At 44.3% G+C, this 13,131-nt stretch overlaps 2 protein-coding genes across 2 annotated transcripts; one reads left to right on the top strand and one right to left on the bottom strand.

Annotated features, from left to right (window-relative positions):
- Positions 1–770: 770 nt before the first annotated feature.
- LOC309406916 (homeobox protein vent1-like) lies at positions 771–2,286 on the top strand (the record flags this gene model as incomplete). The annotated part of the gene is made up of 3 exons (XM_082002295.1): positions 771–1,008; positions 1,178–1,416; positions 1,924–2,286. 3 exons carry the CDS (start codon positions 771–773, stop codon positions 2,284–2,286), a joined length of 840 nt encoding a protein of 279 aa, XP_081858421.1.
- A 3,015-nt stretch (positions 2,287–5,301) lies between these two features.
- Positions 5,302–7,268, bottom strand: LOC309406915 (homeobox protein vex1-like; the record flags this gene model as incomplete). The annotated part of the gene is given in 4 exon segments (XM_082002294.1): positions 5,302–5,670; positions 6,436–6,647; positions 7,057–7,141; positions 7,143–7,268. Coding segments are annotated over 4 exon segments (792 nt in total).
- Positions 7,269–13,131: the final 5,863 nt, after the last annotated feature.

Genomic DNA, 13,131 nt, shown 5'->3' with positions numbered 1-13,131 from the left:
GCTGCCCAGATGCCCCTTTCCCTGGCCGGCCTTTGCCCAACCAGGCTTTGCTGGAGGGTGTCTTGGTGTCCTCCCTGTATAGCAAGCACACGGCCCTTTTCGGGAAGCCACGTATTAATTGGGGTAGTTTGAAGTTGATGAGGTGCGAGCTTCGCTGCTCACTTAGCGCTTTGACCGCTAAACTTTGGGAGATCGGTTGCATTTTCTGCCTAGACAGACGGCGCCAAGTTCAAGCTGAGAGGGCCCGCAGCCCGTGGTCCCCGGGGGTCAGGGCTCAGACTCGGGGATAGGGACTTCTTGATAGAGGCCCCCCACGGCTTTTCCCAGGGAGGCCGGTCTCCGCAGCTCCCGCGAGGTGAGGTGCGCGACGGCGGGGCTGGCAGATCCTGCCGGCGTTACGTTATCCCTCGTTCCTGGTTTCGGGTACCTGCCGCAACGCGGCTGAAAAGGGAGTTGGTAAAACCGCGCTGTTATCGGCACCGTCGGTATCTTTAAACGCCCCTTTGCGGGGCTGGGCCTGCCCGTGCCCTGCCCTTCGGGGAGCGGGGCAGGTTTGCACTTCAAGGGGGTCTCCCTGGCCCCGCAGACACGCTGGAGCCAGGGGCTGTAGACATTTGCCAGACGTGTGAACTTTCCTCCTCGCTGGCAACTGTTATCTCTGCTCGATTCCCACTTTGATGTGGGTTCACACTTGCAAACGAGCCCGCCCGGGATCGGAGCGCCCATATAAGGCTGGGCCGAGCTCGGCGGTTCCCCAGCCCCTCTCCGACATGAGCCAAGCCGAACTCCCTTTGGCAGACACCAAGCCCCACGGGGTCAGGCCCCACATCTGCTGCGCGCCCCCTCCCCGCCCCCCCACCTTGCTCGGCAATACCCCGCTCCTGGTCAGAGCCGAGCCCCGACGCGGGGGACTGCGGCCGAGCCAGCCCGCGGACAGCGAGCCCTGCGCAGCGGAGCGGGGCCGAGACAGTCCCCGGGAGCCCACCGACGCGTACCCGTCGGAGCCAGGTGGGTGAGCAGGGTACAGGGAGGAAGAAGAGGGGAGCGGGCGGGGAGGGGACACACGGGACCTTGACTCCCGTCGGTGTTACGGCCCGGCAGGACGAGGGGAGAGGGAGGCACCCCCTCTAGCCGGGGAAAGAGGCCTCACCGCCGCCCCTTCCCTCATCCTTTGCAGCCCCCAACGGCGGCTGGCTGAGCGCCGACGAGTCCTCGGGCTACGAGAGCGAGAGCGCAGGCGGGGAGCGCGTCGCGGCGGCGGCGCCGGGCGGGACCCGCGGGCGGCAGCGGCGGGCGCGGACCGCCTTCACCTCGGAGCAGGTCTGCCGGCTGGAGAAGACCTTCCAGCGCCAGAAGTACCTGGGAGCCTCGGAGCGGAGGAAGCTGGCGGCTGCCTTGCACCTCTCGGAGATCCAGGTGGGTCCCGGAGGAAGCGGATCCTTCCCGGCCCCGTCGGGCAGCGGCAACCAGGCTCGGCGGTCCTGCGTCGGCCTTCGCCGCGCTGCAAAGGTGTAGCTGGGTTTAGCAGGGGCTGTGGGAAGGGTAGTGGGATCCCCCCGGGATTAATGAGTTAATGCTCAGGGAATTTGGGGGTACTTGCTGCCGGCGAGGTGTCAAGGTTCCTTTACTTCTTACTAAGGTGAACTGGTTGTCCTTGATATACAGCTATCTGCGTAGACCTAGCAAAGCTTATATACGGTCTTAAAGACTCAAAGCGATTAACCTAAAATCGCTGAATACGGACACCCTTCCCCTCTACATCTCCCAGATCCTTTGCCCTCGGATAACTAGGGCCAAAGCATCCGTCCAACTCTCAATGGCAATAGCAGCTGAGGCACAGCTATTCATAGCTCGCACGTTATTTTTAAATGAAGTTCCTGATTTGTCTTTTCCACCCCCCACCCCGTTCTTTTTGTTACTCAGATCAAGACCTGGTTTCAGAACCGGAGGATGAAACTGAAGAGGCAGATACAGGACCACCAGCAGAGCCTCGTGTCTCCTGCTCCGCTCTACAGCTACCCCCCAGGGACCCCACCAGCCCTGTTTCAGAGTGGTCTCCATTACCCCTTTGCTCCACAGCACCAGAGACTCCTGCCTTTTACCCCTGTGCCTGCTGTGCACTTCAGCTTCCCCTTTCCCAGATACGAGGCATCTCAAAGCACCTACCGCTTTATGGCAAATGAGCTGCCCTACTACCATCAACAATTTCTTCCTCATCCTTCTTTCCATCCAGTTATTCAGAACAAAATGGACAACAAGCAATGCCAACCTGTATATGCATTATAGAGGGGCGGGGGGGAGAAAGGGGCAGGCAAAGGGGAAAAGTCCTGTATACTGTAATGTATTATTTTGTGCTGAGATCTCTTGTCTGATTTGGAAGAGTATGTGTTTATTATTTTTTAAGTTAAATGTGAAAAAGAATAATTTTATATTTGTACTAATTGATATTAAAATTTATTGGGTGTGATGCCACTCAGTAATTTTTTTATTTGATAGGCTATTAATTTTTTTAAATATTGGTAGTCTACTATCTTCATTCAAAAGATAGTAGACTGGAAAGGAAGCTGCTGAAAGGGAACTGGAGAGAGAAAAGTGGTAGCAGAAACCTGCTTTTGCCAAATTTCCCATGGTTGTAGGGCAAAGTTATTAAATTTAGTCTAAAATGGGCATGTTAAGTAACTGTTTTTCATTGCACGTCCCCAGTTTTCCACATATGTGTATATACACGCACACACAAAAAAAAAAAATATGAAGAGAGTTATATGTGACAATTCTGTACGTGTTGCGCTTGTGCAGTGCAAACAACCATGGTCACCCGGACTTATGTTTTGGGTAGTGGGGAAGGATTTAGATGGTTTAATACATCTTATCTGACTTTTCTACACTCATGCTGAGATATAGGCTGCCTGTTGTGTGTTTGGGAGCCTGGACCCTACCTGTTGCATTGCACTGTGCTTTTGGTTAAGTGCATCCTCCAGGAGGAAGGATAAACTGTTGCTGAGTTGTTCTTCGAACATTAATTCATTTATTGCTTTGCATTTCCAGTCCCATCTTCCACCTGAAAGCATCAGCTGTGTTAATCACAAATGTTAATTAAGTCGCTGTGTCTTTAAGCAGTAATTAAGCAGTTTAAACCTTCAGGATGAAATTTTCAAGTTTTACAATTACCAAAACAAATGCTTTGTAAAAAAATTATGAGCATAATTGTGTTTGGTTCGTAGCCATATCTAAATGGGATTTTAGTTTGCAAATTTGGCCTTTGATTCACCGCTAAATGCCCACGATAATTGCATACCTTGAACCTTTTTTTAGTAAATTGAACCCTTTAGAAGAAACAGTCAAAAGGAGTAGCTCAAGTTTTCGCTCTAGCAGTCCTGGAATTTGTTGGCTTTTTAGTTTTCAACTCATCTCGTGAAAGAGCTTAGTTAACACTTGTTATTTCTTGATCTTTTAGACTTTAATGAAGTTTATTTAATTCACCTGAAAGGTCTTCTAAAATGCAGCAGAAACTAAATTGATTGCTGCATTGTAATCTAATTTTCACTCTCCACCTTCCAGTCCAGGGAGCCATCAGGAGTTCCAAATCAATAGCCTAGGGGCTTCTCACTTGTGAAAGGACAAATTGGACAAGGAAAACGGAATTTTCTTCAATTAGTGTCCCAAACCAGATGCACTCTTAACTCCAAGAGGATCCGGGTTGACATGTTGGAAGCAAACTTGCTGGTCGTTGAGGGAAGTGAGGTGTGGAATTACAGGCTGACTGTTCATTAACAGCCGTGCTGCATCTTCCCTGCATTATATGGTCTTGCGTTCAGAGTGAGAGAAATGCACAGGTTGTCCATTCAGCTGCATCTCGGGGCAGTGCTGTCCTGGTGTGGAGCCGGGAAGGTGTGTTTTGGGAGAGGGGGAAATTCCTTCAGGTGTCTCCCCCAGATAGGAAAGGTCGTGGTGCTTGAGAGCGGGTTCAGAGAGAACCTCGCTATGGCACGCTCAGTGATTTCCTTTTCACCAGAGGTTAGAATCAGATGGAAGATGAGACACAGAAGGCAGGAATTTGGATGGAAGTTAGTCTTCTCCTGTATCTCAATATTCCTGTTCTTACCAAAGACTGACTTTAACTTTGCTCTCCTTAGGTCCACAGCTGTTAATGGGAAGGGAGGAAGGGAAGGCATAGAGGGGAAGGCATGGCACAAGGCTGTTGTAGGCCCTTGTTTGCCAACTTTTTTTTTCCTATGAGCAATCTCTATATGGAAGGGAGAGTTTTCTTGTTAGGTTTGTTTGTTTGTTTGTTTCCCCTCTCTTGACAGTTGCAGAGCAGTCTGTCACCTGTCAAGCAAGTTAGGATGGTTGGGGGCAGGGAAGGAGACATAATTAATCGGCTGTGGTTGCTTTATGCTGATGCAACATCTTTTGTTTCTCATAATTCCCTAAAGGTTTAGCTTTGTCATTCTCCATAAAGCTCACTTTGGGATTTTTGGGAAAGGCCCTGATAACAAGTGTAACGGAGCACTGCAGTTTAAAATTGGTGAAGCTGCCAAGTTGCAAGTGAAACTTCAGGAGTAAAAACTGAAACATTTTAATTTTGAGCGTGGCAAGAGACCTGAACTTGTGACCAACTCCAGTGTTTTAATCACCAGATTTAAATTAGGAGTATGTTTGACACTGGCAGCAGAAGACATGCTTACCAATCAATTTCTTAGCCTCACCTCTCTTTAAATGCATAAATGGAATATCTACATCAAACAGGGGAGACCACTTTAGGAATGGTGCAGAATATACAGGTAAAAGACAATACTGGACAACTTGTTCACTTTTGTTCATAGGGCTGCTACCTTTGGTGCCATTTTTATTTCAATGTTTGCTGTAACTTACAAATATTTCCCTAAAAATCCACACTCAGGTAGAATGCTCAAAGTTTTTAACATTGTTATCTATTACATTATATAATTACTATGTAAATTGAAGTGTAAAGAGTACACTCCTTTTTCAGTGAAGATCCCCACATGATTCTAGGTTGTTTTCTGAAAACAAACCTTTGGATAGTAAAGTTTATATAGAAGTTTCAATACAGCATAGTGAAGACTGTAGGAATAAGGGAAGCCTCAAGTTCTCCACTTTCACCCTCAGTATTACTTCTCTAATACAGGCAAATTCTTTTCTCCTTTAACATAAAGCTCAAAATTTGATTTAAAAAAATAAAATTGAATCATCAGTCTACTTAATATAACAAAATAAGTTAAATAATTACTCTTGGAGATATTTTGCAGTTCTTATTTAGACTACAGGTGATCTTTGGCATTTTTAACAGGAAGGAAGATACGACTGGAACCTCAGTCTTTTATGGTCATCAGTTAGAGTCGTTGCTGGTATTGCAGAAGAATAACATGATGATCCTGGGTTGGGAGGCAACAGTAAAGCTGGACTTGGCAAAACTGGCTGAAGGGACTGAGATGGAACAGAAGGTAACAAGCCAGGACTTGGTATAGCTGGGTGAAGGGAAGCAGTAGAGCTAGAAGAGACATTAATGTCTATCCCATGAGAATAGCTGGAGGTAGCAATATCTGAACAACAATGATAGGGCAAAAATAAGCCTGAGAAAAGAGCTTCCACCCTGGCATCTTGAGTCTGACGTTTAAACTTCATACGACGATTCTGAAACCAGGTTTTTATCTGAGGATAAGAAAGAAAGAGTCAAGAACCAACCTAATCGTCCCTTTTCCATATAGTAATACATCCTGAAATCAAACTTACTATCAGAGTAACCGAATATATTAAGTTATAAGATTCAGGGCTCATAACATGAATCTATATTCAGTGTAGAGTAGTTGTCTTGGCATGAAGAGGAATCGAGCTGACAAGTCCATGATGCATGGCAAGCCAATTACTCAGAGATCAGTTTTGGAACAGGACTATAAATCAAGACTGGTGCAGTGTGATTAAAAGGTCTGGGTAGGGCTATTTCTGTTCAGAGAGGAATCCTGCAATGCTACCAAGTATATAAATAACTCTAAGGGAGAATTAGCCTGAAAAATGAAAATCCGGTGATTGTGCGAGTGCTTTTACCTCCCATGAGGTTTCACCTTTTAAAGTTTGTATTCACGGTTTTCCATTTGCCTATTGTCTCCGGTTTAATGCAAATCTGCGGCGGCCGGCGGAGCTGTGCCAGCTGGTGCAGGGCTGTTAAGCTTCCCGCAGCCTGCTCGCTGCCAGAGGGAGAAGGCCGACAGGCGGCCTGGCCCGCCGCACCGGCAGGAGCTGTCACTGTCCCCGTCCCCCCGGTGATCATGAGGTGCCTACCAACGCAAACAAGGGCTGAGGCCCCCTCCCCTCTCCCGCAGTTCTTCGAAGGGCTGCGGGGGCCGAGGGAGCGTGGGGCCCGCCTCCCTCCTCAGGCAGGGGGCAGAGGCGGGCCCGGGGCACCCCGGCCGCGCTCACCTGGCTCTGGGAGAGGTTCAGCACGGCGGCCAGGCGCCGCTTCTCGCTGGCGCCGATGTAGCGCTGCTCGCGGAAGCTCCGCTCCAGCTCCTGCAGCTGCGCGGCCGAGAACTTGGTGCGGGGTCGCCCGGGCGTGGCGGCACCGCCGCCCGCCTCCGCTTCGTGCCCGGGGCTGCTGCAGCCGTCCGCGGCCTCCCGGTCCCGGAGCGCGGCTGCGGGGGGCAGGATGGGGGTGTCAGGGGAGGGATCCTTCCCCCTGCGCGGGCGCTGGAGCGCGCGGGCGGTGACGTAGGCAGCGGCCGCACGTGCGGCTGCTGTCCGCCGACGGTCCCGCGTGCGGCAGCCGTTAGCCTAACGGCCGCCACCAACGGCCCCTCCGCGCGACCCGCCCGCGAGGAGAGGAGGGACTCACCAGGGTCCGCTGGGGTCTCCTGTCTGCCTGTGCCTCCGGGCGGGGAGCGGGGCTGGCGGGGAGCCGCGACGGGCTGGGCTCCACCGCGGCTGCTCTGGGCCAACCACTCCACCGAGAAGGGCCCCTTCTCCATCTTCCCCGTTGCTGCTGGCGCTCCCCACTCACTGCAGCCGCCCCGGCTTTGGGGGCAAACATTTAAAGCGCCTTGCCGCGACGTGGTTTGAAAGGGCCGCAAAGCATCAAATGAGGCCGAGAACAAAGGACCCCATTGAGAGGCGCTTTAATCTCCCCCTTTCAGGTGATTGTCACATCCGCCTAATCTCTCTACGCCGTAGTTAGCAGAACTCAAGGCTACCTGACCTGGCGCCAAGTTCAGCTCTGAGTCGTCTCTTGACCACGTAGCTGCTGGTAATTGCATCATGGCCTGCGCTTTTTGTGCTGCCCAAGCTGGCCTCGGCTCTTGAACCAGGTCGTTATTTTCAATTTTTATCTCCTGGTATGAAAGACGAGGATTCAGAAGGGACTAGTAACAAAGGAGGACACAGAGAGCCCTCTTTTATGAGAGCTAATCCCAAATTTAGAACCCCTCTTGTCTGTTTGAAGCAAGTTTTGGAAGAATCCGGTTGCCTTTCTACCAGTACAGGAGATCGACTCGAGATAGGAAAAAGTAAGTAGTCGTCGAGCTTGCAAACAGGTAAAAATTATGAAGAAACACTGACACTAGCATCTCCCCTATATGCCTATGAGTAACATGCTGCTCTTTGTCAAGTCAGGTGGCTGGATGCTGTTTGAATTAGAAGTTAGTTGGAAATGCAAGGTTAAATGTCTTTCACTGCTGTCCACGAGGCAGAGTGCTGCAATTATGACTCTCATCTTTCTCTGAAGCGTGAGGTTGTCTTCAGTCTATATAGTATCAGAAATTTAAAGACCTCAGGGAGAGAAGGTTTGAAACTAAATCACAGTGGCGTTAGCATGGCAATTTGTTAGGTCATTTGTAGAAAGTAGGGTGGGAAGTTTTGAATTATCTAATAGGTAGTAGAATGAGTTAATTCTTATGAATTTATTTAAGAATAAGATTAAGCAATGAGCAGTTATGTTTCAGGATATTGGACAGGGTGAGAAACAGCGAGAAAATGACTATTTAGCTTGAATTTATCTGTTCATGTTTTAAAACATCATCTCCTTTCCCTTCACCCCAAGAAAGAAATGTATGCATTTCAAAGTCAACCGTTCTGATGTTCTTATAAAGTTGATCAAAGAAGAGGAGTGTAAACTCTGTTCAGAGGCAGTTTGTTCAGGGATGATTCAGATAAGGGTGAGAAAAGAACCACTTTTACGGTCTGAAGTGGGCCTGGGATGGCACAGTCCTTATCCTCTGCAAACACAGGCTAACACATTTACAGGTTGTTTCAGTAAACAGTCACTACTGCTTGAGTTTACGCAGTCAGAGATAATGAACTACCTTTCACGCAGAGCTGAACATGTTTGAGGCAACATGTTAATTCTTAGACTTCAAAGAACTTCATGTCACCTTTTATGAACGGCGATGTATTTGTAGCGAGATCGTGGAAGTCAGATAATGCTATATGCTTCTAGCTCTTTTTCCTCTAAGGCTTTCTATATTGCCTCCGGCAGGAATATTGTTTTCTCCCATAAAATGTAATGGGATTTACATGCTCTTTTGCTAAGTGTGCCGAAGCATGACATAAGTAAGAAATTTTTAAACGGTGACTTTTAATATTCTTCCGACATAAATCTGCAGTTAAGAAGTCTTTTGTTCTCCTTGTAATAATGAGAAAAATTCTCTTGAACATCCATCTAGGGAGTCTGTGTTTTGTTTTGTTTTTTTGTCAGCATGGAATTTCTAGGAGGTGACTACATACCCTCCGAAGTAAAGAAACTACTTAGTATACCTAACACTCAAGTTTTACTGAAAAACTTATCTGAATAGACTAAAAGGGATGGCAGTTGCATTGTCTTCATGTGCTTCTAATTCCACCCACAAAACCAACCTACAGCTTTTAAAAACAGTTAGGATGTAAGTTAGAAGTTACAACTTGCCTTTTTAATGAAAAAACCCCAACACCAAAACCAAACCACCCGAACTCCCCAAAACCAAACCAAAATTCACAGAGAAATCTGCAGATTATTTTTCTGCATTTATCCGATTAAATCAATCTTAAAAAAAAAAAAGAGAGAAGACAGGAGGAGACTTGCTAAGTACTCTGACAACAACCAAAGTGTATAGTCTTGAACCCTTAGTATAACGTCATGGAAAAATTACTGGGAAATAATTCAGTGTTCAGGATGATTCGTCGAAACGGACCATTACATATACTTTTAGTTAGCTTGATTCCGAGTCCTACAAACCTGCAAATTAGTCCAGGAAATATAAAGTTTGGTCTGTAAAAATGATAAAGTATAGACAATTTCTGAAGTGAATCGTTGTAATATATTTAGTGTTCCAGGTAACATCTAATCAGAAGGATCAGTAAGGGTCATCGTTCCTTTATCATATTATTGTTTCTAGTTGTCGTTAATGATCATTATGCTTATTTTAATAGATGAACAAATGTTTTTAAGCAACAAAAGGATTGCCACTATGTTGTCAGTTTTTAAATTTGTATTTTAGTGTTAATGAAACGTGAGGGCTTGTTTGGGTTTTTTTTTTTTTTAAATCCTTCAGTCATTGATCATGTTGTTATCTGATTAGATTGGAATAACCAATTTTATAGTTTTTAGGAGAAAAACCTTAATTTCAAAAGACATAGGAAGCTAATATAATATTTTTGTAATAGAACAGTCTTTCAGACTCATGCTATGGTTAGGCTAGTGAGGCTTCCTTACTGCATTTTCATGGACTGAGTCACTTCTGGAGTTTGTTTTTACATCTTCTGAAGTACTTTGGCTTTGAAATTGTACTTAGGAGCCTATGAGTAGGGATTTCCACATTGCCCAGCTCTTTTTAAAAATCGAGTATCTTTTTAAAGGGTGGTGGTGGGGAATCTCCTTTACTTTATCTGCTGGTGATAAACACTTCCATAGATTTGTATCAGATTTGCTATGAGAATTTTTTGCTGCTGAGGAAATTTTTGCATTTAATGCAATCACTTCAAAAACGATACTAGTAGTTATAGTTTAGAATTGTAAAGAACACAGTTAGACATACCACTAAGGACTTTAGCTGCTTCTTGGGTAAAATAAAATGTATCGGCAGCAATATTTTTGTGTTGGTATAACGGTTAGTTTTAAATACCGGCCAATTTATTGTAAACAGAAGTAGGTGACATAATGACTAAACTTTCCTGTGTTAGCATGTGACTGCACTATAAAAGACGTATAGTGTTCTACGTTAGAAACTCATTATTCATTTTGTGGCTTTTTTTCCCCCCAAGGCATTTAATATGATTGTTTTTTGTGTATGATTTTTTCTGTCGTGTTTCCTTTAATTGATATTTAAACACTAGTGGTTTGGGTTTTTTGGGGTCCTGATTCATAACAAACTTTATTTTTGCTAGACCATTCGGCCCTGCAATGTTGGAACAAAAGTACAAGAGGGAGGGACAGTGGCTATGAAGGTGATAAACACAAGAAAACATATGTTTGAAGTGAATTACATCTTTTTTTAAATGCTAATGTTCACGTGTTCAGTGTTATTGTGATGATTTACCTAAGATACAGAACATGGCTTGAGGCAAAGCCCCCATTCAAAGTACTTTGATTGAGTGATTGTAATGCCATAAGCGACCATCACATGAGAGCAATTACAATTTGAAAGATAATTGCCGCGTGTTTCTGGTTAGCAATTAACAATTGGCAGGTCCTGTGATGAAACATTTATCCCATCTTCCATTGATTATTAGCACTTTCTATGACTACATAGACTACAAAAAACATAACGACCAAAACTTTAAGTGTAAATAGTAAGTTAGAGAAGTGTAGTAGAGGTGTAAGAGACTTCATGTTTTAACTACTATTTAATGATGACTTTTCTTGATCGATATCTCAATGGTAGCTATGTTTTCTTTTGTCTATTTAAGTCTTTTGTTGCAGTAACTCTACGGACTGTCTCATAGTAATTAATATGTTTTTAGTCCTTGCATTAGTTGTCAAGATTGTTTCCTACAAAACAATTGTTCTCGTGGTGTTGGTTTGATTTTGGAAAATATTAGTGCATAGAAGCTGTACATTAGTACTATTAGTGCATAGAAGCATTCATCAGTATGCTAGCAGTGAAGGTATCAAAGCAATGAAAAACACTGGCGACAGGTTTATTCAATCATTTGAACAAATTCTAAGGGCATTCATCATATAAAAATGTTATGTACCACATTCATTTCTCCTCATACGAAGGATGCACCTAGCTAAATGAAATGTGTTGAGCAGAACCAACAGCGCTCTGCTGTTGAAGGGAGTTGTTTCACTCCTCCTCCTTCCCTCTTTCTGGGCATGCTTTTTCCCCACATGCTCTGAGTTAAGATAACCCTCTGATCTATCAGGGAGTCCATTTAGGTTTCGAAGGTAGCAGGATACAAACAGGAAAAGAAGAAAAGCAAATAGTTTTTTAACAGCTAGGAGAGCTAAACCCACTCACTGAAAAGTTGGATGAGCTCTGTAACTTGCGCAGAGGAATGCTTGGAGCGTGGAAAGGAAGAGAAGCAAACAGGATGACTCCTTTTAGTACTGAGTAGTTTTGTTGGTTTATAAAATTGGTCAGTATAATTACCCACTTTGTCCACATAGAAAGACAAAGGTTAAAACTGTAAGTATTTTGGTCACATCCATTGTGGTAATATTTAGAGTTAAATTACAGTGAAAATTCAAGTAAAATAGTTTAAAAATAAAATACACACACACACCCTCCTTGATAAATGTTAAATATCTATGTTCATGTTCTCATGGAAGAATTCTGATACTGGGTGATCGAATTGTAGATGTAATTCAATGCCAATAATTATAAAGTGTTTCCTAAATGGACACCACCCCACCCCCCCCCCCGATTTAGGCACTCCCTCCTTCATTAACTATTAGCATTTGGTTTGATAATCAAGCTAAGCTCATCTAACTGCCAGTAATCAGTGAAAGATGGTTCTTTCCATCACACTGCAAGCAGCCTCCTATGCACTAGAATCATTGTTCATCCTACATTATGTCGTGCCAGTTCAGGATACAAAACTGGCAAAAAGCTAATACTTTAGGGACTGTAGGGACAGGGAGATTTCTTCCACTTTTGCTGGCAGATAACCATTAAGTCAACTACCCTCTGTCACAGCACATCTTAGAAGTTTTGTGAATCACCTAAGGCAATTCTATGAAACATCACCTCCACATTTAGCTATGGTCAGAAAAATGAATAAAAGTATTATGGATTATTTAGGAAAAGAGAACTTAAATAAAAGTGTATACAGTATTTTTGTGTATTGCATAAATTTATTGTGGATCTATACCACTTATGCTTTAAAAGTAGTGTTTTAAAGGAATTATTTAAACCTCTCAGCTACTTTAAAGTAAAAGCCTCTAGTGATCCAAAAGGAAATAACTGCATAACTTGATTTCTTAAATTCTACAGCGGCTGTATTTTATGGGAGTGATGTGCAGACACATATGTAACTCATTGGTAAATAAATAATGATCACTGAATATGACTTTTACTTTCATGGTTTCCGCTTTGCCAGCTTTTCTAGATGTTCTGATTAGATAGTTAGACCCTGTAGTATGTCCTCCAGTACTTTACCGAATTGAATGTTGGTTGCTTGCACTTGGTGCAAGGCCTCTTACGATGGTGCTGACTTACGTCACATAGTGGCACTTCGCAGTACTCAAAGCAGAATCTGTTACTGAGCTAAAAGCCTGCACTTCAATTCGTTAAGTACTATACATGTGTGATTCAGCAATAGTTAAGTAACAGGTTAATTTTAATAATGCATTGTGCTCCACTAAAGGGGTAGTCTGTTATTGCTTTCAGGCTCTCTCTGACAGTGGATAATGCTTTGCTTCCTTAAAGGATATCATATGGTTATGGAAAAATACTTTTAATGCAAAACAATACTTACTTAGAATTAAAATTCAAATAGCGTTTAATCTTAATCTAACCCCCTTGTCATATTATAACACACACAAAAATAAGAAAAAATATGAGGTTATTTGTTTAAAAAAACTTGACCCATCTCACAGGAAATCTGTCCCTGACAGAAGAAATAGTTGTTTGATACATCATTAACCTTTCTTCATTGTAAGAATTTTCCTTTCTCTTTCTGCTTTCCCTCTTCACTTAATCTTTAGCT

This window comes from Phaethon aethereus (genome assembly GCF_964289735.1).
Source record: "Phaethon aethereus genome assembly, chromosome: 7".
NCBI lineage: Eukaryota > Metazoa > Chordata > Aves > Phaethontiformes > Phaethontidae > Phaethon > Phaethon aethereus.
The sequence above is the reverse complement of the archived record's forward strand: the minus strand, read 5'-3'. Positions and strand labels throughout refer to the sequence as shown.